Consider the following 26,887-nt stretch of genomic DNA (forward strand, 5'->3'; position numbering starts at 1 on the left):
AAATTCTGTTCATACAATCATTTGCAGTTTCTTGACATCGCTATTAAATAAAAATTTTAACTTTGATTAATTCTTAAAATGTTGCTTTGTGAGATACAAATTCATGTTTAAATTAATGCAACGACATCGAGTATCTACTGTGGATTAATGAATAACTGCACTTTCTTGACGAGGTTTACTTCTAAAACGTAGATGATTATTATACCGTTCACGTCCACTGTTAGATGTATGAGGTAGAAAATGAAGCAAATTACTGAATGGTCTTTGTCCAGAACAGTACTGTTATGATCCTTACGGTTTTAAAGGAGACCTCTAAACATGAACAAATTAACTCGGCACTTAATTTTTTAACACAAATATTAATTCAAAAATGTTGTATCCCTTTTGTTCTTCTTTCATATCCAAAAAATTTCACTATCTCGAAAAAGAAATAATGTATTATCCTTGAGAGAATTATTATTATTTGCTAGAATTTCTTATTGCCATTCTTTTAATGTTAATCAATTTACTAAATTAAAAAAAAGAAAAGTAAAATATTCAACCTGGTGAAATATTCTCAGTTAGCTTTAAATTATAGTTATTTTTCAGTAAATCTTAACAATTATTAAGATAATGCTTTGCAACCGTATATTTACGTCAAATATTTACTTTAAATAAAAGAAAATCACATAGTGAACTACATCTAAATTTGACAATCGAGTTTAAACAAAAGCATTAAATATACCGAGTTCCAGAATCATACTCACATAGTGAAATAACATATAGACTCGTGACACTACTCGTCACGTTGTTCTTTCTGTATGTATATTAACATGCATGTTGTATCTGTGACAATTAACAATTTTACAACTAAAATATAGAAATTCTCGTAGAAAACATATGATTCTAATTTTCATTTGTAAACATTAAAGATGAATCAGGAAAATCAACATGCTGATAATATGCACAAAATGGAAGGTGTCTTTTCCATTGATAAACTTTATACAAAAATGAGACGTTATTTTGGCTAACTTGAAAGTACACGTGTATTGCATCTATTCTTCTAAGTTAAAAAATTATTGACAAATGATAATATATTGAGTGGCCACAAAGACATCGGATGATAATGTGTTATATTCCCTAAGTGATTGCATCTGTAGCTCAATACTACAGCGTTTACGTCTGGTATTCTGGGTAACGGGTTCGACCCCACCCTCCTAAGTGTATTTTGTGATGGACACACACTGCGCCCATGGGTTTTCTCTGGGTTCAACCATTGCCCCCCTGTTTCTTCATTCCATAATTTCATTCATTTGTCATCATCACTGTCTCTTTTTGACTTGAGGACATAACGTAGAACTCGAAAATTTCATTTCATTTTCTTTTCTTTTTAACTGATAACAAAAATAATTATGATATTAAAAATAAAGGATTTGTTCCTAACCAAAATGAAATATAAAATCAAATGCAGATCTCCTTTCCTAACTGCGGAAACTAATATTCCTATAAATTCAAGGCAAAAGAATACAATTTCTAATACGTACTTGTCTGAGGAGGAGCTGGTTGAGTTACTGTTGTAGGTATTTCTGGTTCTGTAGCTGAAATTAGAGGTTTACTTTATGGAAATACAAATATTAGAATAACAATCGCATATTAATGGAGAAGTAATTAATTATAAAGCACGAAAAATGAAATATGTCGATAAAACAATCTGATTGTAGTAGTTATTCAAAACAAACGTAGCATTTGAATTTGTTTATTTGTCTTTATCCATGAATGCTATCTTTCACAAAACTTGCGACCGAAAACAGTATGTGGTGGTTGCCAACTTAGTTTCTGGTGAGCGTAACCTCCCTTGTGGGGTTCCTCAAGGTAGTGTTTTAGGGCCTCTTCTTTTCTGCCTTTATATTAATGACTTAGCACAATCTCTAAAACACTGTAAGTATCACATGTATGCGGACGATGTTCAATTGTATCTATCTTCTTCACCAAAGCAAATAGATACTTGTATAACAAAGATGAACGAAGACTTTAGTAATTTGGCTAAATGGTCAGCAAATAATTATTTGATTATAAATCCAGTCAAATCAAAGTCAATTTTAATTACTTCCAAACGTGCAACGACGTTAATAGATGCTTCACTTGTTCCCAATATAACTTTAGAAGGCGTAAATATTCCCTTCTCTTCCTCTGTGAAAAATCTTGGCGTCATACTTAACAAATATTTAACTTGGTCCCATCAAATTAACGCATCATGCAAGAAGGCTTTTGGAATTCTTCATTCTCTCAGCAAATTAAAAAACTTTTTACCAACACAGTTGAAAAAAACTCTTGTTCAAACCCTAGTAGTACCACATTTGGAATACTGTGATACCGCCTTAAATGACGCTGATATACATTTACAAAAGCGTTTGCAGCGAGTACAAAATGCTTGTATACGTTTTATTTTTAACTTAAAATTCTCAAATCATGTTACGCCATTCTTTAAAAAGCTGAAATGGCTGAAGATGCAGCAACGGCAAAAATTGCACTCGTTGGTACTGCTGTATAAAACACTTACTTTTACAGAACCTTCCTATCTTCTAAAACACCTTAATTTTTTAAGCGATTTTCATGAGAGGGACACAAGATCACGTTTTAATAGCCAACTTGCAATTCCTATTCATAGATCAACTTATTCCTCCAAATCATATATAATTTAAACGTGTCGTGATTGGAATACTTTGCCAACCTCGGCACGTGAGTCAAAATCTTTAGCATGCGTAAACCCATCTCGAAATCTTTACACGTGTATTGCTTCTATTCTTCTAAGTTCAAAGTAAATTGATGATGAACTATAATATATTGAATGACCACAAAGTCAACGGATGATAATGTGTTATATTCCTTAACTGATGGACTCTGTAGCTCAGTATCACAGCGTTTGCGTTTGGTATTTTGTGTCACGGGTTCGACCCCAACCTTTCTAGGCTTTTTGTGTGATGGACTAACACCGTGCCCATGGGTTTCCTCAGGGTTCAACCGTTTTCCCCTGTTTCTTCATTCCATAATTTCATTCATTTGTCACCATCACCGTCTATTTTAGCCTTGAGGACATAACGTGGGACGTAGAACTCAAAAATTTCATTTTCTTTTCTTTTCTATTTAACTATTAACAAAAATAATTATGATATTAAAAATAAAAGGTTTGTTCCTGATCAAAATGAAATATAAAATTAAAAGCAGATCTCCTTTCGTAACTGGGGAAACTAGTATTCCTATAAAGTCAAGGCAAAAGAATAAAACTTCTAATACGTACTTGTCTGAAGAGGAGCTGGTTGAGTTACTCTTGTAGGTGTTTCTGTTTCTGTAGCTTAAATTGGAGGTTTACTTTATTAAAATACAAATATTAGAATAACAATCTCATATTAATTGAGAAATAATTAATTATAAAACAGGAAATGTAACATGTGGATAAAACTATCTGATAGTAATTGGCGATATTTATTGAGAAACAGAGATCAAACAGAAAGAAGGATTCATAAAAAATAGAGTACTTCATAAGATCATAATGTTAGGAAAACGAAATTCGTTTTGTAAACTCATTTTGAGAAACAAAAACAAGTAGAGATATACGCACGACCTCAATCTGAAAAAAAAATACAGTGTTGATGAGATAGTTTAATATTAATTGGAGTAGAAAGAGTTGAGGTAAAATACTATAAAAGATAACCGATATCAGTGTCGAATCAATAATTTATGGGGTATTGAAGCTGATTGGTAAGAGTCCAGATTAAACAAAGTAGAAGTGTTCCAAGGAAAGTGCATGTCAGATGGCCGGGAGATTGATATTGCTGTCATTTTTTTCACTCATTTGTTGTAAGTTGCAGACATCAGGCATAAACATTATTCCTCCCGTGCAAAAACAGAAATTTCTGCTATTATTGTTAATATATGATCTACACAAATTATAACATATATAGTGTTTGAACTCTCATGTGAATCTACTCGAGTACTCTACACCATCGGTCATGTGGAAGAGGGTATTACTGCTACTACTATTACTACTAAGTAATAATAATAATAATAATAATAATAATAATAATAATAATAATAATAATAATAATAATAATATAACATGTTTACTGTAGCTATTACGGAAAGCTATTTATTTTAGGAAGAAACTGTGTATCTTTTTTGTGCAAAATGTTCCCGAAAATATTTATGACGAAAAATCGGTAAATTTTGAAATAATTACAAAAATACACTTACTACGTATCACACCACTAGAGAAAAAAGGCAAATTAGTGTTACTTTTGAGAAGGAGAAACACAAATTTAGGGAATTTTAAGACCTAAATTTCTCCAGAGAAATCTGGTTTGATTGGAATTTTTCCACTTGGTCTTTGAAAATAAAATTCCGGGAGAAAAGCCTCCCAATTGAACAAACCTTAATAACTAGTTTTTACTGATTGTAACACCATTTATCAAGAAACGAGAAAAATGTTTCGAATTAAAACTTATTTAATTTTCTCGGTTGAATTCCAACTTGCGCTTAAAAAAAAAGAAAAAGGGGGTTCTCGTTTGAGTTCTCTAATTTGCTCCTCTCCCACTGCCGTGGGGCGGGATCGGGCTAATTTTATTGCGCTTAATTTTCCTTCCAAAAATGTTAACTATTTCCAACATAATTAAGAGTTTATATTTTCAAATATTTTGATAAATGGTTCGTGAAAAAGGCCACGTTTTTAAAAATCAAAATCTTATAACTTGAAACTAAGAATGTAATTGTTGTCTGATGCATTAATTACCACACACAAGAAATAATACATTAGGGAGATTCAAGGCGTATTTTTTAAAAATTTTTTCACCGGTGTGATTTCCTCTTAATTGTTTCAGTCTCACATTCAGAACCTCTTCTTTCTCTGTACAGACATTTAACAACCTATATCTTTGAAACGATTGACTCTATGAAAACAAGCCTCAGGACTATTTTGTGTAGAGTTTTATAAGCTATAATGTTCTTCGAAATAATGATAAATTTCTACATCCCTCAGTACATTTATTCTTCCACACAAATGTCGTTTGTTCTTTGTTATGCGTTGTAAACGCTTCAAATAGAAGCCAAATGCACTTTTATACAAGCCAATAGAGCTTGAAATTAATAAATAATGCACTTGTTTTATAAATATGTGTAAAATATTTGTAAATAATTTTCCATTAAGTAGAATTAACAATACGGTTTAATTCCTGAGGTAAGTGCAAGAAAGCATGAAAGAAGAGGACAAATGGAGTGATGAAATGGTTATAGTTAATGCACGATATTAAACTTTAAACTGCGTATATGAAGACCAAGAGATAAGCTGAAAACTATGGTATATAAAAACATGTCGGTTGCAGCAAAAAACTGGAGAATAATAACATAATATATATGAAGATGATGGTATGATTTATCATTCTTAAAGCATTATCAGTGTAGCAACAGAGTTCTGAGAGAATTATCTTCAATGTAAAGCTGACATGTTATAATCCGCCCTGTTGTGATACCGATTGCAATGTGTGCACTTGTGACATCTATATGACATTTATTTATACAAGATTTTCTAATGATTTCCATTGAACAAGCTTTGCTGTTAATAGACTTACATCTCATTTAAAGTACTTAAATAGCAAAAATATGTTGACTGCAAAATTATTAACGTGTAACAGTTTTGACGCAACTGTTGGAGAAACTGACGAAATTGTTACACATTAATACACTGTGTAAAAATATATTATTTGCTTAGTAGGTAACTTAAATCAGATTCGGCACTCTCTATATACTTCTCGGTAACCTTCTCTTTGCATACAAGGAGACATATTAGATGTCTTAGTACAGAAACTTAGTGAAAGAAGTTCCTTGTAAAATAATTTGGAATTAGTCTGTTGAAAATAACAATTGAAAGAGATTTGTTAAATACAAGTTACAAAATAATTGACAAACGCAGCAACCTGCAAGGAATGGAACAACACGAAACTTTGTCTAAGAGATTTTAGTCTCGTCTCTAAAATATCTATCTATCTCGTCTGGTATCAAATATTCATGCAAAACGAAACGAATATGAGATAATATACATATTAAAAATTTAAAGTGAAATTTGCAATATTCTGACCGACGTGCAGCAAATCTTACAAGTTACAACAGAGGGAACTGACGACAGGACAAGAGGGATGGTGAACCGACATATGACTAGGTAATAACTTTCTGTTTCTATCAACTTGTCAATCTTGAAGTAAATATTTATTTTATGCTTTCTAAATTTTAATTGATACCTCATGATTGACAATCCCGCTTTTCCACATTTTTGAAGCCGTAGAAATGGTAAAATTTATATATAAAATATATCTACGTAACTATTTAGTACTGAAAAGGTACAGTTGATTGAATAGTTTCTGTTGCTGATATTTTGTTCATTCTGCATGAATAAGTATTCACTTCGATAACCATTTTATTAGTTTGAATGGTAATCTAAGCTAAGGCAAAAACTGTATCAAGAACATAGGTTAGATTTTACTAAACAGTATCTTTTGTTCTCTTGAAAATTACACTAATATATTGCATTTCTTCTTCTCTAAACTATTTTGGAAACGAAAAACGAGTATGTAGATGATAAACGCCTGACTCGGATATACGAGCCACAATTTGTTATGAAGGTATTAATGTCAAATTGTTTTATGCAAACAAGATCGATGCAATTTCTCTTGTTATGTCACATCATGTAAAAATAATTTCAATCTACTAGATAGACGTTACATTAATCCTCGAACGGTTGTTAAGTTTAAGCAAGAAGTATTCCTCTATTTACTCGAAAATACGAAGTTATGCAAGTCCTCCTCCATCAACTATAATAAACGTTATACATTCTTGAAGAGAAATGTTTATATATGACAGCTGAAGCTTAGTTGAGCGTTTAATCACTATTGTTACGGTTGAACGTCATCTGCTTCTTTAATTCATTTTACTACATTAATCTTATACAGATAACAGTCAACCAACTAGTTTAACCTCGCTATAGTAAATTCTATATACATTTAATTACAGTATGATGTAAATATAATAACAGAACATTCGCTTTGTTGTATTGTTGTGGTGTTGTGTTGTGGTGAAGTTTGATAGATGGCGAAAAGTAAATAAAATAGAAATGAAAATAAACTAATGGTAAGACAATTTCTACCAAAAACACCAGCATTATGGTTGATTTTGTTAATTTCAAAGATGGTAAATCCCTTTTAGAGACATCCTGATAATAATAATAATAATAATAATAATAATAATAATAATAATAATAATAATAATAATAATAATAATAATAATAATAATAATAATAAGTTATTATTATTTTGTTCTTATTAAATAATTTAATTCAATGAAAGGATTGTAATTTATGTTGATGTTATTGTGATAATTTTTATCTCTATTGCCTTAATTTTGCGAATAAAAATATAATCTAGTTCCAGGTGCCTCAGGATACCAGAGATGAGCCATATAAGACGAAATTCAAGTCGAGACGCGGTGTTTTGGATCCAAGGAGAGACATCACAATAGTCTCAAACACGATACTGCTCAAGACGTGTCTTTCCATGTCTCACATAGTTCAAAAATTTTGTCTACTTATTTTATTTCAAACGACGTGCTCCGTCACAAGGGACTATCTGCCATGAAAACTATGCCAACATTTATTACTTAAAATGAAGTAGAAAATAGCTAAACTTAATACCTATACCGGAGAACGGGGTTGCTTGGCAGCAGGGGTAGTTTACGAACTGTATATATGAAATGAAATGAAATCTTTGAGTTTTACGTCCGACGGTTATGCCGGCTAGCCTAATGGAGACAGTGATGATGAAAAATGAATGAAATGGTGGTATGAAGAAAAGGGAGGAAACGGGATAACTCCAAGAAAACCCGCGCATACGGTGTTTGTCCACCAAAAAGTTCACTTGGCCCGAGCTGGGATCAAACCAGGGACCCCAATCACCAGAAGGGAACGCTCTACCAATGAGCCGCCGCGGCACACCAACTGCGTATAACTCATCAATTGATTACCATAATGCGTTGTAGTTGTTATCATAAAAAGGCGACCTGTGGATGCTGGTACCACCTACATACGGTACTTGAAAAAGTATTTGAAAAAGGACTGCTATAACTTCAATAGTCCTTGTATATTACTTTCGCTAGTGCAACATAAATGCCTTGGCAGATGCAACATAGTACACACGTAGCATATTAAGACGGTAACGACAGCTGGTAAGCCTGCGAAGTACGGAAACAAGCTTATTACATTCAATCATGCGCACCGACTACGTGGGTGCTCCGGGGCTCCGGCACCCACACAAATAATCTTGTGGGTGCACAGCACCTACAAGATTTTTAGTTTGGACAAGGGTTTGAACCTGTTCCTCTTGCGTTTAAGTAAGCCGTGTTACCGACTGAGCTAGGGCAGCCTTAACTTATCCTTATAGTACCAGTATATTTACTTTATCACAGCATAATCCTTTATGACAGAAAGATTTTAGCTCATGAAAGATTTTAACTAAAAATAAATCAACCAAATATAGATACTTTCCTGAAAACATATAGATTAATACGTCTCGCCATTCATATGCACCCACATAAATTTTGGAAAGTCGGTGACGTTGCATTCAATTGACACAAGAGAATAATCTCCTGAGATTATTCTCCATTATTTCGAACACATTGTCCAATGAGCGCCATATAGCAAAAACATTCTGACTCGTTGTGTGTGCCAAATGTACTATATCACTAAATACTGCATATGAGAATAAAAAAAGGTACTAATCATATAGGAGTTAGAACATGGTTAAAGTAAACCGAATATATCAAATCTCGTACAATAGGAGGAAATAAGATCGTCAACCATTGTATCTATTCATGACTGTACTATGATTAGCATGCATTATAACGTATTTGTCTTTATCTATCGGAGATCTTGCTTATAACTGAGTACAGATTGAAATTAAAAAATCAAGAATCTTAAAAAGTCCGAACTTGATTTGAACCCGGGTTTTCTGCTAAGATATATACTGATTACTAATCTAATCAATTCCTTGAACTTATAAAAAATTGCTGTTACCTCGATAGTATCCTCTCATGTAAGTCTAGATGATTCACTAAGACCTATCAAAGATTATAGTTATTTGACTTTATTAATTATCATCAAATTTTTATTTTTATATTTTAGATAATTGTTATTGCAATTCTATTTTTGTTGTGTTATACTTGAAAAATCATTCTAACCCACATCATTTTACAAATACAAACTGTGACTTAAATGAAACTGAGACTTGTACAAAAATAGAATTATGTAATGCAAGATATGTAACATCCCATATTTTTGCAGCTAACTCAGTTGTATCTGATTGTAAACAAAACAAAGTGTGGAACAGAGAATTACACTATACACTGCAGATTTTAGAACCGAACAAAATAATTTAGGCAAAATTAATACAAATAAAATAGTGGATTAGGTGCACAGTTTGCTAATCGTATGTCCGTTTATTCCAATTCTAGAGAAAGATCATTTTTATCTCTTAACCGAACATAAAGACTGAGAACATTTCTTTGGTTAATTCTTTATCAAATTCCTCTTTCCTTTGTTTCCGAAATTGCGTTAGGAATCATTATTATAAGAATTGTAAGTGTAAAATGTCATAGGTAAAAGCATGATATTGAGTATATTTACTATTCTATTATTATCATCTCAACAGATAGAGACTTTGAGTTGGATTATCGGTAGCGTCGCATGTGTTTCGCAACCTTGTGAAAATGAGGACTTGGATTACAGGGTTGTACTTGCAAAAAAGAACAAATAATGCATTTAAGCTGTACTTGTGAAAAATCATATCCATATTAATTCATGAGAATGTAGTGAGACTTACAAAACTAAAACGTTACATAAAACAAAAGACACTGAAGAACAATATAAGAATTTTACTTACAACAGGATCGAGAATCTTCATCAGACCCATCACGACAATGTCTTACTCCATCACAAAGAAATTTTTCCTCCAATAGTCGAGGGCAATCGCATACAACTGCAATAGAAAATAAACATATCCATGTACAATATACATCACATTATGGTTAACAACGTTATCATTACTAACACTATTAATCACCTTTGTAGTGGATAAACACCGTGCTTGTAGGTTTTCTCAGGGTTCTCCCGTTTCCTCCTACTTTCTTCATTCCGCCATTTCACTCATTTCTCATTATCACCGTCTCCTTTAGCCTAACTGGCATAATCGTGGAACGTTAAACTTAAGGATTTTTTTTACTATTAATCACAGTTATATAATTACTCTCATTAAAATTACTTAGGTTCTATACTTTTATACTCACTTTGAAGTTGAATCTTCCTTGAACAACTACCTAACCCTTTATCTTGTTGAAAAGAAGCAACAAGCAAAATATGAAAACAACATTCGCACTAACATTTTCTCCCCTGAAATTATATATATAATTTTTAGTGATTTAAAGAGCTTACCAGTTTTACACATAAGTTATGTTTACGTTTATTATACACAAGAAGAATCAGAGAGTGGTTTCCAGAAAAGGACTCTAACAAAATAAATATTGTTTCGTGTGGCTATTTACATATGTAATTAAAAGGATGAAAGATATTTTATGCATTAACACATACAGAGTATAGAATAACTATTAGTTTTGAAGCGTATTGGTATACATTTCTTCAATGGATGTAACTTGAAGTAGAAATGTCGTAGTTCTTCGGACTTATGTAACAGTAATCACAAATACTATTTTTGAAATAGTCAATATTTTACAATCATAAGAAACATATTAATTTAATTAATTTATATAAATAGTATATTTATTGATACTAAGATATTTTACTCTTAGATGTGAGCTGCTTCTATCAATACCAAACGTCGTAGTTTAAAATAGTGCTGAGTATAGAGTAGTTCAGTTCAAATTATGACATCTCTTCGTCTTCCTGGAGACTTCATGGCTCAATGGAAGAATGTTCACCTCTGGTGCGTGAAGTAACTGGTTTGATCCCGGCTGGCACCAAATGAACTTAGTGGTGGACAAACCATATGTGTGTGGGTTTTCTGGGTGTTCCTCCCACTTTATTCATTCCAACATTGCATTCATTTCTCATCATCCTTGTCTTCTTTAGCTTTGCCGTCATAAGCATGGAACGTAAAGCTGAAAGCTTTCATAACATTTCATTTTTTCTTTGACTATGTTCTACTAGTAGAAATCCCACTATATATTTACAAATTTTCACTATAACCTATGAAAATAATACATCTGAGTACCTGTGTAAATAAAGTACTTGCATTATCTATTAAATGACAGAATTTTACTTGTGTCAAATTCTTTTCTATATTTTAATTGGTTTTACTTCCAGAGGAAATTAATATCAAGAGCTATGTTTTCCGAATGTTTGCATTCAAAAAACAGCTTGTGTAAATAATGCATAAAATTGTACTTAATACTTATGACACAAATTCCTATTGTAATGATACGTTAAAAAAAATAAAGTTTGACACTTTCAGTAAGTTTCACCTCGAGAAACAGCACCAATGCTGGAAAGGTATCGAAATAAAATTCTTCGTTTGAATTTTCGTCATACGTCAACACCACTTAGGTGTTTTATACGGAAATGGGAACTTACAAAGCTAGTAAAGAAATGGAAGAATTCTATATAGTGATTGAAAGTCTGTATAATGAGAATTCAACGTCAATTTCTTCAAAGCGAAGTATTACAGGTCATTTGAATGTAACACATTTAACTGAGCCTTGTAAGTATTAGACGTGAAAGCGGAAATTGTTTCAACTATTATATATGCCGTCTTCATATTCGAATGGATGTGTTCAAAAGAAGCATGTTGTTACATGCGTTACTGGTAAAATAGCAAAGGTTTGAAGTAGAAGAAAACAATTTGAATTGGTTAATTTCGTGAGTTGATTATTATTCTGATTATTGATTGCTTTACATTTGTAAGTTTATTATTAATAGTATGCTTTTGAATTTTATATTCAACTGAAAGGCAGGAGCGCTTGGAAAGTTATTGAAGTTATTAGTCAAAACTTTCTTCTTTGGAGTATCCATTTCCAATAATTGAAATATTGAATTATCATTTTCCGATATATATATATATATATATATATATATATATATATATATATATTTCGAAAACTAACGGAAGGTTAAAGCTTAGAAATATACCATTTATGCAATATAAATATTTTTGAAACTAGCATTTATTTATTTGACTATTTATAATTCATATACTAATTCTAAACCATGTATGTTTTTGCTACATGAGATTAGGCCGCGTTGCATAATGTATACACCTAAAATTGATACAATATATTTTAAAATAAGAACATTACAAGCGATTATGAACCTGGTAGCAAATAATGGATACGTCACTTATATATATTAATCTAACTACACAAGAGACTTGCCCACTCGGAAGTAGGAAAAGAAAGAATTTTTTTTACTGTAGCAAATTCTCTCCGTGTTGCGAACAAATGATAACACCTCAAAGACAAAGTATGAAGAATAGCATATCAAAGCTAATTAACAAAATAAACTAATGTACTAAATCGAGGCACAATTTTCTCAGCGCCTTAAATGCATTTAACTTGAAAAAAAAAAAATGTGATATCTCGCACCCAACTATACGTGCTAAAGATATAGTAAAATTGTTGACAGTTAATATTGATTAAAATACCCATCTCATTGTTTTCATACAAAGAGTATGCATAAATGTAGGGAGTCCTATTGACTGACTATGATGACAAAAATGTAATAACAAAAGACAATCATTACTCAACCTTTGAAATGTATTCAATACTCTGACGTTGTAAAATAATCTATAATTTCTAGTCGTAACACAAATGCAAAAGCTATAGACATCAGTACACGCATTAGTCGCATTCTTGTCATCTTTTTCCTTATACGTTTTTGTCAGATGCTTTTTCTGTCAAGGGCACATAGTACAGATAAACAATGTAAGTCGTAATTTATTATGTAAGAGAAGCTCCTTCAGGGCTCTTATTTCCTGAACAATTAAACTGGAAATGGCAGCACTGTTACAGCCAGTATAATCGCATTCGTTAAGTTCCCGCAGCTTCGATCGCCAATCCAAAAATTTATCTTATCTGAGTTGTCTCGTTACTTACAAAGTCGCTCTAGACTACATTCCTAGTGAATTTAGATTTTACTTTTCGTACGTGAAGACGAAAAGGTTTGTGGAAGACGGTGGAATATTAAACATTCTCAGTTACGATAAGTATTTTGCTAATAATGGCAGAGTACGCGTATTTGCGATGATGATCAGTATTACTACTATTAATACTAATATTATTAATAATCATGTGCATTATCGAAACGAAGATTTTTTTTAAAATTTGACAATTGTGTCGCGTAACTATTCATAGTTCACCGTCCAATGAAACATCCTTCGGTTCATTGAAATGGTTAATAGTAATAGAAACAGAAACCTCTGAGCTCACATGTGATTCAGTTTGAATAATTGGGTTAAGAGCCTACGCCTGCACATGGAGCACCTGAGCTCTGATGTTCTGTCCCAACTTGAAAAGAAGACAACAAGCCTAGAGTTAATAAGAAAGTGGTAACCCGTAAGCAAGAAGTTGTTGGATGGTTTCGCAAGTTCATATTCGATAATTCCTTATTTACCGTAATCTCGCAACATGTGCTTAATTTCTTGACCCCTTATTTGGTCTTTCCAATTCTTTGTATAACCTGTTCACTCTGTCCTGGCTATGACCATGAAAGGCCTCTGCTTCATCACACATTGCTCAATTGGAAATGAGTATTTGATACTTTCTTCCCTTCGGAACTTGCGGAGTCAACAGTTTGATCCGGGTCCTTTACTTCAATAGGATATTGTAGATATCCATTTTGAAAGATTGGACGAAGCTCAGAACTGCAACCTAACGAACACAGAAATATCAAATGCTTCGCTCATGCCGTGCACCGAACATAATTCTGGCAGCTGGAAGGCAAACCTTTTAATTATTATGATATATTTACCTATTCATGCGTTTTGTTGGAGTGTAGAAAATTATGGCTGCTCGTTGGAATGACAAGTGTTAAAAGTTAAGGCCGATATAAATGTCAAATTAAAAATGGGCTCTTAGATTTCATAATGGACATGATCTCTACTAATGAGAATTGTTAAAGAAAAACTTAAATTGCTTGAAGTCAAGACGTAGAGAACTATGGGATACCAGGCAACTTAGAGTAATAATATAGTGAGAATATCGATCACCCCATAATTATTACTGAATTTCTTAATTGAAGTAGCTTACTAATTGCCTACTAATGCTGGACGAAGATATAATAGAAATTAGGCATTTAAATAAGAAGCATACATTCACAAGAATTGGATTGTAATATGAGCCTGATAATAAATATACAAGGAAAATAAATTATAGATCCCTAATCACAAGCATAAATAGATGATCCTTAAACTCTTTACAACGTTTATAATAACTTGAAATTTCTAATGTGAAGTGTAAATTATGTCAATTGTGATATGCGATGTCACCCATATCAACTGAGACAAGTTAGAAAATTGCAATAGTAAAATCAAATATCTAGTCATAAAAAGTGAAAATTTGAAACAAATTTATAAAATCCTTATCTCTCATTATACAAAACAAGGAATAATAAACATGAGAGAGCGATGTCCCCTCCCTCCGCCCTCGTGCCATTCTGAACCTTTTGGAGTGAGCTAATGCAGAACTCGCAAATTTAAAGGAAATATTGGATAGATTGTGTAACGTATGGTCTCCACCTTTACGTTATTATTCTTACCTAAGTCTGTTTTCTATTTAATTTAAACGTTGGTAAACAAATCAAGATGGAATGTATGAACTTTTGCTCCTTGGTGTACTTGGAGTATATATCTACGTAAGCTTCTATTGTATTGCCCTCTGGTGGGAATTTTCATGGTTTCGGGCCCTTGTCATCGATGACCAGGTTAGAAGCCATGAAATCTACTTGACCGACGGGAGCAATTTTTTTCTTCTTCATTAGCAGTGCATAGTAAAGGGGTTGTTTGTTAGTGCTATATTCTGGGTGAAAATGATATACAATATTTCATTATTTAATATGGTGCTCCACTGAAAATATTTAGTCGAAAGCATTAACTATATGTCGGCATTAGACGGATTTATCAACCATATGCCAAACGTGATCCAACAGGAAACGTAAGTATTGCATTTTTTCTCATTTTCTATAATTTAACTAGTTGCTTTCAGTAGTCATATTTTGCTTGCTTAATTGATTTTTCTTTTAAATTTAATTTTGCTATACATTACGAACTTCCTTTGGTCTGTTGTATCACGAGGCATTTCTGGTTTATAATCCGTGCTGATGGCCTATCGAAGTGCGAGAGTATTTGACCAATGAAGAGTCTGTAAAGTTAATATAATGCTATTCTGACAGGGTACCTTCGATTTAGAGCATTTTGTTGTACTTAAAATTATAGTTGGATTGTTATTATTTTTTGTATCGTTAATTTTGTTGGAGAATTTGTTTCAAATATATGCCTCACACATATTTGTAGTAAGTTTGAAATTATCATTTAAGTCAAAATTATATTCAAACCTCATGTAAATTATTTGAGTAATATCACATTTATTGCTAAATTTATTAAGATATTTTCGTTGGACAGACTTGATTGATATTGGTGTGGGGGAGACCTTTATTAATATTGCGTATCCCTCTCCCGGATGTAGGCCTATTTGTGTTATTTCATTTAACACTCAGCCTCACATTACAATTGACAACTTTAGTTTATTTTCAATAGCTGAATGAGTTGTTTAAATGCCTCAACTCTTCAGCTCAATACTTTGACGAACAAGGTCTTTCATGGTAGTTTTTCGAGTATCAAAACCCAATGATGTTAAAAGGGTAAAAATAATGTAAGTGCTATTATAAATTAATTTATTCACGTCTTTTATATTTCTGGTAATAATGTTTGTTTTCTTAACATTAAAAAAGCAATTGTGGATATAATTATTTATTAAGTTGTTGAACCTTAGAAGTAACGCGTATAATATGTGTAAGCCATTTCAAACGGTGTAAGAGTGTTCTAATAAGTTAATGGTGAATATCTTCTTGACTCTCGTAAAAGATAAAATGTCTAAAGAAAATGACCGCTTCCTAAATGAAGTTAATTTTTTATGGCAAATTAATTCAACTTTAGACAATTTAAATTCCTGTTGAATAAATTACCTAGTTTAAAGACAAAGTAGTAGTACAGTTGCTTTGACAATTCGTGTCGATAAAACGTGTTTAATTTTCCTGTTAAAATGTTTGCATGTCTATGTGTGAACCCTTTAAACAAAATGAACCTTGTATTTCGTTTCTTCTTTAATCCAATCTAAACAACTCCTCACGATAAGATTAAAAGTAAAATTATTAAATAGTGCTGCTTATTTAAAAGAGAAATTCAGATTTGTTTTTGATATATAAAATTGGAATTAAATTATTGAATATTAACAAGTAATTCATTAAATAATTATTTTCATATAGCGTAATAATAATTAAGTAAATAACTTCAAATAAGTTGTTACAACTCGAGATATATGGTATCTGGTAGATGTATAAATGAAACAAACGCTTACCATTACAAATTGAATGAGTTGTTTAGAAAGAATGTAAAAGAATCTGATGTGTATTGTTCTAATAGCTATCTAGTGTAATTTTAGTTTATAATAAATTGGATATTAAGTAAGTGGAAGAAAGAAAAATATTTTAAACAGTGAATAATTTATGCAAAATAAATGTACCAGCAAAATTTAATAGGAGGGATAGAAATTTTATAATTAATAAGGGTATTTCGGGATATTATCTTGCAATAAAATTTTGCTACTTACTTCAAAGTACTACTTTTATTAGATAGAAAAAATTATTAATTTTTTAAATAATTGCTGAGTTCCGAACGGATAGATAATATAAATAAAAATTGCTCAAATGATAGCAACCACTATTCATCTACCATGTTATGAAATTTGGCCCTTGTTGTTGAAATTTTGAATTTTACATTTTCCATGCTAATAAAGAGGTAACTCGAAATTATTTTCTTGGAAATTGCATTTTAAAGAAAGCATCAAACAAAACTGTATAGTGCACATACTTCTTAAATTGTTGAATACATAGCCTACATGTTTTTGTATTATTTGTTACTTCTATTTCACTTTATCAAGAGGTACGAAACGTACAGAAATCCGAATGATGTCCATACTTTAAGGTTCAAGTAAAGTTTTATTTTAAGATATGAAAGGATGATATGTATGATAAGGCTATTCTTTAATTAATGTTTAAAGATTGGCTGAGATTTAGATCGTGGCAGTAGAAACACTATGCAGTCAAAGACATGCGGCCATATGATAACCCCTTCCCCAATGTAGTGCCTTTCTAAAGCTCCTTGGAGATTATTATAGTGTCTTATATTTGTTTGAGTAGTTCGAAAATAAAAGTGAAATTAATGTATTTTGTGAATTTGTTATTTTTTATACTTTTCGTAAAATTTTTAGTTGTTTAGTTTGTTTTGAAATTAATTTCAGTTGTGTTTCCTTACTGTTTTTCAATCTATCTCCTATATAGGCCTAGGTACTACGTTAACATTGTTTCGAGTTTCTTGTACTATTGTATGTAGTTCATTCGAAAGAAAACCTTCCAATAAAAAGGTGTTGATTATAAAGTACACAAAGTCTATTAAATTTATTTTGGCCTTAATATTATATACTGAAATAGAGAATATCTCTACTTTTTGTCGATTCTTTTATGTAACACTGTATTCTTACTTAACACTTATGCATATAATCTATGGGAAGTCTGCGAGATACAACAGATTTATGATTCTTTGGAAAATTCATATAAAAAATGTTGGTGTTTATTGACTATTAAACATACTTGTATTTAGATAATATATTGTTTTGAGCGTGAGTGTGTCCGAGTAGTTAGTGTTACTGTAGATACTAAGTTATTATAGTTATTGCGTTCTTTAACTGTTTACTTCTTTTTGTGTAAATCCCTTTTCTTACCCAAACATAAAATTTAATAATTTGAAAAATTTCGATCGTAGAACCTGATATTTTCCATACTGTAGATAGCATGTGAAGTTTCAACCATTGTTGTCAAATCATCTCTGTATTGAAATATTTTTTCTGCGAGCATGCCTGGTATTGTAGAAAATAAAACTGGGGAACCTAAGTTTGTTTCTAAATAATTATTATAAGGGAATGTTGAAAATTCAAGTGTAAATGACATTGTAAAATTTCCAAGTGTTTGAGGTAACTCGATAGGAACAATAGGTTTGCCCCATCATGTTGCTAGTAATGACAGATTTGACCGGAAACTCTTAATGTTCATAGGTACATTAGGCTAAATGAAGTTGTTTCTCAAAACTATATACCGAAAACGGTTTGGAAAAATTAAATCTGAAAGCTCTTTGCCAAATATTAGTACCATTGCTGCCTATTAGAAAGGGAGTATGAAGAAGATTCTTTTGTAAATTTGAGAATCTTTTGTAAATCGAAATATTATCATTTCTGATTTTGAATACCAACATACAAGGAAAAACCAGATTAACTTGGGAATATTAGTATAAGATTTAAAGTAGGTTGCTTGCAATACTGGATGTTTAGCATATAATGCCATTTCTCGAGTATTGTCAGAACCGAAATAAAATAACCTCAATATCTTCTTTGTCTATTACCTGATTTTAAAAACTGGACACCATTTTGAAACAGAATTAAACGCAGAGTTTTCTCATTATTTGTCAATTGGATTCCCAGAGACGTAAGATAACAAAATATTTCATTTTTGTTATTTGAATCCAATTGAAAAAATAAAAATACTAGCATACTCAACATAAAATTCCATTACGTTTTAAAGAATATTTTTGCTGACACTTCATAAACAATCGGGTAAAAATACCGATTTTTTTTCTTTTTACATCTGTAGATTTCAAACGTTTAAACGAATTTACATTATAAAATGCTTGCCTACCACTAAGAATAAAAGTATTTATAATCTTGTTTATGCGTTCTATAATTATTTAACATCGAAATTCACGTAGTTTTATAATGATTGAAATATTGATATTTATTTCATCCTAGCTTTTAAGGAACAAATTTTTAACCCTCTTTTTACCCACTTAAATGTTTCGCGTTATTTACCGATTGCAGTGCAAATGCTCCCCACGCACAAATCGCTGTTAATAACAAAAATAGTTAGTTCATATATTACATAAATGTTGAAATGGGACTTTTGTTACATAGTTAACGTTTCGCCATATAAAATAATGCGATACATACATATATGTTCTTACAAATAGAGTATAGTTTGAATTTTGTGTAAAATAAGCATGTTGATATTTCTCTGCAAGCAAACAAGATTCAATTATTGTTTCAAAAGTATTTCCCTACTCCATATTCATATACAGAAACATGTAAAAAAATATTTCTATCATTGCAAACATTAGCATCTTCGCACAAAATCTCCTTCTTGAGCGTTCTTTGCAAATAAAACTGCCACAAAGGATATATTTTGTTCGAACCTTTCTGTCTATGGATCGAGGACATTTTACACAACGTCCTTGGTTGAATACAACAGGAATGGTTGTTTCGAGTTTCGCTCTTGGTTCTCATCTTTCTTGGTACAACATTGTTTTTATACCTTCCTTTAAATAGCTAGGAACAGTTATGCAGTCTGCGACTTTTCTTTGAATGTGAGGAATAATAAGTTTCTTTGCTAAGTCCAAAAATGCCTTCTGTCTTTTTTGTTACTGTCCAGGTCGCATGTTTTGACACATACAAACAACACGCACTTTCATCCACTGTGTCAATCAGATCCATGAAAAGAATCAGAGGCCAACTTGTTTTTCGTCGTACGGTGCAGTGGCGTAACTACAATGGTGCGAAACTCCGCAATACGGGGGACGACACTTCCAAGGAAGCTCTCCACCCTAGCCTTATAAGGGGTTAAATGAACATGTTTTTAAGTTTTTTTATTAGTCGGCCATGTTTTTCCACCGTTGCCTTTTCCTGCAATCTTTGGGAGCTTTGCACCGCGAAGAAAAAGGAGGGAAATTTGGTTCGGTCGGCATTTATAGGCTCTTGTACTTTTCTTCGGCGGAAAATATTGAACCAAACTTTAGAATTAACATCTATATTAAAATATTTGATATTCTAAATTCACAGTTCCGTTTCCGTTTTATATCTTTTGAGTGATACAGTATCCAATTTTTCCTTTTTTCTCTCAATATAATTCATCTCATTGGTGATGAAATTCTAAGAAGGACACATATACTTCAAAAAAATTATAGCTGTGATATTATTTCTTCGATTGCGATGGAAGTAATGTCCTTTTTGAAACAGCTGAAATCTGAAATAAGCGTACAGAATTCTGTTTGACATACAAAGCTTTTAATTGTGAAATATAAGTCATTGGCATCTAGTTTTCCAGAACTTATTGCCGCGTATTTTTTGTCTTTAACGCTTCATGTCTCTGTTAGTTCTGCGGAGAAGTTGTTCTGGAAATTGAAATTAATATAAAACTATGTGAGAAGAACAATAGGCCAAAATATCTTAAGTAATCTATCACTTGTCTCAATAAATGCGGACGAAGCTGAAAAAATGGATGTACGAGAGTTAGTAAAGGATTTTGCTGACAGAAAAGCACGAAGGAAAAAAATCCAAATAATTCCTACTACTCTTCATGACGAGTGACGTCACTGAGAGCAAAGAAGAAAGACCATCATTCATTGTGAAGCGTATTGAATAAATTATATGTATAACAAAGTGGTTTCCATGTATGAATATTTAAAGCCTAGTTGTTGCATGAATTTTACTCATTATTAACAGATAGAGGGACGTATGGTTATTTATTATGTTGTCTATCATTCCACAAAAATGTTCTTAAGGCGGGGAGCCCTGGGTATTCTCTTGCGGGAGTCCAATAAAACTTAGTAACGCCGCTGGCACGGTGTACTCTGTACAAAGTTTATCAAGAGTATCAATGGCACCTTTGTTTTGTTATAATGAAGAATTACTTTACTATGTCTGTATGATAAAAGCGTCTGAATTCAACACTGTTTACATTAATGAAGATGTTATTGTTTGTAGTGTGATAGTACCTAATGCATTATATTTTAGAAGTTAAAAAACAAAAATAAATAAAAATAATATAATATAATATAATATAATATAATATAATATAATATAATATAATATAATATAATATAATATAATATAATATACCATAAATAATATAATAGACTTATAACATAAAATTAGAATGGTATACAATTTTAGAATGTTGACAAGTCAAATAGTCACAAGTGCGTAATCATGTGTTTAATCGTCAACGAGCGGATGAAGAATTATTATTTCCGGCTTTATATCATGTTCTATCACGAATATAATGTTCATGATATTCTGTGGAAAGAAGTATGACAACACTACCTGGTTTTGAAACATACGACAGCAACGTATGCTGTTCAGTAAATCCAAAAATTTACGAATATTGTTCTCTACCTCTACTTGACAAGAACTCCCTTGGAATAAAGTAATTATTTTTACGAACAGTACTACACAAAATTATCTTTTTTTTAAGTAGTTTATTAGCGAGATCCATACTCGTAAAGAAATTGTCAGCAGTTCTTCCGTATCTAGACTTCAAGTGATTCATCAACTCCGTTACCACTCTTTTTTCTTGATCTTTTTTCCAGATTCATCAACTCCATTACCACTTGTTTATTTCTCCAGTGTTCATTTGCACTTTGTGGCAATGTGCGTTATAATTATCAGCAAGAATCCAAATTTTTATCTTGAATTTGTGTGACTTTGACATCATTTATACCTTGAAAGGACATCGGTTTGTCGTAGCTTTCTATGAGAACGTTAACCCATGCCGATTTGACGACACAGTCCTGAAATGACGTTTTCATATTATAATATAATTTAGAATTTCCAACTGTGATAACCGAGAAATTAAAAGAGACAGAGGAACGAAACTTCGCACGAAGGAACTAAAGAAAGGACGATAGCTACCTGTGTACTGACGAACATCATTGGATGAATAGTGTAAATAGTATGACCTAAATTTGGTATCATCATTGGAAGCAACAATGAAAATAAATTAAAAACATTGTAAACGCAGAGCAGTGATGTTATTTTCTCGAGAAATAATGTGAAACCTGTGTTGGCGCACACAGGAAGGAAGGTACTAACGTTTTGTACACCTTAAATCAAATGTTGACAAGAGCTGTTTACGTTTACTCTAAGTCTAGAAGCTTCTGCTAAACAGTGTTGCCATCAATAGAAGGGAGAAATTGAGTTTGGAAGAGATACAATAACTAAGAAGAGGTCACTACTGCTTCATGGTTTAAAAGCCATACTGCAAGCCGGGAGAACATGAGGAGTAGTGCCTTGGTTATGTGAGATTAATAAATCACGCACTGACAGATATAATCATTTCTTGTTAAAGCAGAAAAGTAAGGTTTGTAAAACATGGCAACGATGCACAGCGGCGGCTTTTTTACCCTTGATGCCATCATACCTATCAGCGTCCCCAAAAGCCCACGAGTACATAAGCCCATGCAAATTGAATTCTGTTTTCATATTTTAACCTAGTTCTGGGGATTCCAACCCACTGTGCAGCGTTGCCATTTATCGCAAACATTACTTGTCAGCTTTTACAAGATATCGTATATCTCGGTCAGTTATCGATATCACATATCCACGTTTCTACTCTTCATGCTGTATCGCCTTGCATTATAGGTTTCGAAGCAGACATCACTAGTAACCTTTTCCGAGTTACTGTATGTTTTCCAAACGCGATCTTTTTCTTCTGTTGTTAGCAACACTGTCAGCGGATTCTTCTAGACTAAGAGTCAACGCAAACACTTCTTGTCAATATCTGATTTAAGACGCATAAAACATTAGTACCTCACTCCCTGTGTGCGCCAACACATATAACACGTTATTAATCGAAAAGTTTGCAACACTGGTCTGCGTTTACAATCTCTTTTGTCTTTATTTTTATTCTTGCTTCCAATGACGATGTTATTTAATTTTGGTCATTCCATTTACAAAAACAAAACTTTCTCCTGGGTTGGCAACACTGCTCTCCCGGTGCTGTTTGTCAATATACGAACAGATGTCGTCCTTTCTCTAGTTGCTTTGTGCAATCGTCAAGTCGGCACGGGTTAACGTTCTCGTAGAGCTGCTATTTCACTAATGCATGTTTGTGGTCACATAGAATACATTTGGGGGTGTGCATATTGCAACACGAAATTGCCGAAATAAGGGACAGCTTTATACATATATTGGCTGTGGGACAGAAATTTAAACTTTACATGCGAATGATCTGGTATTCTTTTACTAGTACTTCTATTTGAATTTATTTCTACAACGTTATCTCATATGGTTTACATCACTCTATATCGTATAAACTAACGATTGTAAATACCAAATTATCGTTTCTTTTCTTTAATTCTGATAAAACATCTAATTTCTCATACAGAAAATCCTTAAATAATTTATTCATTTTTATTAATAACAATTTTAAAGTTTGTAATAATTTATCAAATCAGTATAGTCAATAGTCAATTCAAACATATTCGTTTAATCTATTACTTTCGTCTCCAATATGTTTAGTATATAAATGCTCTTTAAGTTAAATACATTGTATTAAAATGTTTGCCTCTAATTGATTCATTTTTCTTTCTATCTTAAAAATAAGGCGCCTAGTATCAAAATCCTCCACGTCTATTTAACTTAGTTTCGAGTAATCTCCCAAAAAGTGCAGTGAAGCTCCATATACACTCGTAAAAAGTCTCAGATTTGAACCTGTTTTTTAGTATGAAATATTTAGCTTTTAACCAAACTTCTATTTCCATGGAATTCGTTTAGATCAAACATATAACAAGTGATATATAACCCCATTATATATATATATATATATATATATATATATATATATATATATATATATATGACGGCTTTAGATTGTAGGCGCCTCAAATCTTGTATTCTTTGTTTATTTGTAATTCTGTAAGATTAGTAACAAGTTTGAGTTCAATACTTTCAATCTTCTTTTTAAAATTATGTGCTTTACACATTATTCTACAAAAATGCAATTCATAAAAACCATTACATACCCAAACTATAACTACTTGTAATAAACTACTAAAGTACAGAAAAGTATTTATATTCATTTTATACGCATTTTCTGAATAATTCTGTAACGAGTTGTACTTCTTCGAATTTTCGATTTCGATTACTTTCTAAACATCTTTACAACGTATATAGTTATAATAAGTTAGTATATTATTTTCTAAGTACGAGTGAGAAATAAAAAAAGTCATTGTTCTCTACTGTCCGAATCAAAAGGAAATAACGGAAAAGTGTATATTTCTTTAATCAAATATATAACTATGTAATTTACATACTTCAATTTTGTACTTTACATACAAAAGAAAAAAGTACCATTATAACAATACTCCATTTTGTGCATATAAGTATATATATTGATGAAATAAATAAATATCTATATTTACGATTTCGTTATCCTAATCTTTACTATTATATTTTTTCTATTCGAGTTGAATGTAATAGCATGATCAAAATAAATCAGAAACTAAAGCAAAAGTTATAGGGAAGTACAACCGTCTTAGTTGTAATTCAAAATATTAGTTTCAGTTTTATTTCAGGATAATTTATTTTACTCAAATCAAGTGTTTCATATATTTACCCATTCACGTTAATATGACCACAATTACATTATTTGAAAATTGTATGAAAAAATATTTAATTTAATATTTAATTAATCATTAATTTACGATAATTTGCAAAATAGAAGATAAATAAATAAATAATGCGCTACTTATAGCTCCCTTGTGATCAGTAAAATGCTTTATTTTAATCGCTTCTCTTCAAGTAAATATTCAAACAATCTATGATATCCTCCTTACTAAATTGATTTGCTCTGTCATCAAGAAAATGTTCGTATAAGGTATAAATGGGACACTTACCTAACTGGACATGTTAGTAACAATAAAATAATTTTAGTTATATGTTTCAGAATACACAAGATTCAAACGTTAATAGTGTTTCTTTAAAAATAGCACAAACTTGAAAATTAAAACGATATTCTTCTGAAGAGAAACCACAATAGCATGTAATATATGTTTATAAAGAACAGCATCCTATCGTTTTATTCGGACAATGTTAACAGTTTCAACTTAGTAGAACACATAATATTTTATTAGCTGTTTTATTGTTATATATTGAAATATATAATGTATCATAGCATCTAACGGTACTTGTTTCTTCCATTTTCACTTTTTATAAATATCCATAAAAATATCTAAATTTAGAGCATAGAAAATTTGAGTATTTGCAAAGTTTCTAATTCTTGTACAGTACATGAAATACGTATTCGTCTCACACAGAATGAGTCAGAATTTAAAGAGCTTGACTTGGATTATGTTATTGAGAAATTGTGTAAGGTACATTCAAAGGTTTGAAATTTCGCAGACAAAAGTCTAATTGTACGTACTTATTTATTTTTTTTATCAAATATTCAAGAGCATTGATAATTTAAATTAACCGTGTTATTTAGTAAAAACTTTATATAATTAACTAGGTATTTTTCAGTTAAGTAGGTCCTCTATAAATGAAAAAAACTCTTTTTTAATACTTACCTTTCGGTTCATGAGTTTTTGCTGTTTCTGTACTAGTCGATCCCTCGTATGGTGTTACAGCTAAAGTTAAAAAGAAACGAATTATTCTCATGCATTATTATTCTATTATTATTCTAATAATTTTCCTTGAGTTATAAACAAAAATGTGAAAATGTGAAACTAGTCGTGGAGAATAATTGAACATGGCTCACAGTTCTGCATGTTGCAAAGTATTTCTTAATTAACACTCAACTGTTTTCTTTACACTTAAAAATCCTGTGGTACATCAGAAAATAATTGTTTCCTTTAGGAGAATAAGTTTGTTGGTGTCCTTTTCTCTCACTATCGTGCTATTTTAGTTTCTTCCTGTTCTTTGATATTACGAACTTTTTAATATACATGAATTTGTTGAACGATTAAAGGTTAGTGTACTGAGCAATATGTTGTGTCACGCTCAGAAATATGAAGCTGAATAAAATGTTCTCGAAAAGACAATTAATGATATTCTCAAGCGTTTTTGCAATTTTTAAGTACAGAAATGTAATGCGAAATTGCACTAAAATAAATTACCCCTTATTACAGCACTTACGTATGTTTCCTCAAGCAAGTTATTAACTAACCGGTACCTAGTAATTAATTGATCACCTTATTTTAATTGATCGTCACACATGTTCTTTATCAATTTATTCACCACTTTCGTTCAATTTCTTCGTACCATTTTTATTCGAACTCTATTTAGCACTCTCATCAACGTTGTTGATATTTAGTCGTTGTTTTGAAGGTTTTAAGTTACTTGTAATCCCACATACATATTCCAACACGTATTTCTACAGTGACATTAATTTTGTTTAAAAATATATATTTAATCTGATTTGAAAATCCACTGCCAAGAGACGGAATACCAACTCTATGGACGCTACCATGTCTTCTGTCTTTTGTGAGTTTTCTGTATGAAATACAACATATACAAGATCAAAAACCAAATATATATCGTGTCTATTACTCATCGTGTTCAATGAAAAATAAAAGCATTTATGTTGTAATGGAATATTGTTAATCCAAACCACACGTTGAAAAAATTAAACACTTCTTGAGCTTAATGATACATTGATGGTTCACGCAAAACCATAAGGGCAGACAAGAAACCATCGTCAGTTTTGACCTCCTTG

General features: G+C 31.4%; 1 protein-coding gene across 8 annotated transcripts in view; it reads right to left on the minus strand.

Moving 5' to 3' along the window:
• Positions 1-1,468: 1,468 nt before the first annotated feature.
• The window catches only part of LOC145680797 (uncharacterized), a 162,343-nt gene continuing 136,924 nt past the window's right edge, over positions 1,469-26,887 (minus strand). For all 8 annotated transcript variants that reach the window (XM_081751840.1, XM_081751843.1, XM_081751839.1 and 5 more), the window contains 3 exons: positions 25,740-25,799; positions 9,954-10,049; positions 1,469-1,577 (listed from right to left, as the gene is read on the minus strand). In XM_081751840.1, the coding sequence (XP_081607966.1) occupies positions 1,513-1,577; positions 9,954-10,049; positions 25,740-25,799 (221 nt within the window). In that variant the 3' untranslated portion in view covers positions 1,469-1,512. The remainder of the gene's footprint in view (positions 1,578-9,953; positions 10,050-25,739; positions 25,800-26,887) is intronic.

The sequence above is a fragment of the Thermobia domestica genome, chromosome 3, assembly GCF_964235325.1.
Source record: "Thermobia domestica chromosome 3, izTheDome1.hap1.1, whole genome shotgun sequence".
Taxonomy (NCBI): domain Eukaryota; kingdom Metazoa; phylum Arthropoda; class Insecta; order Zygentoma; family Lepismatidae; genus Thermobia; species Thermobia domestica.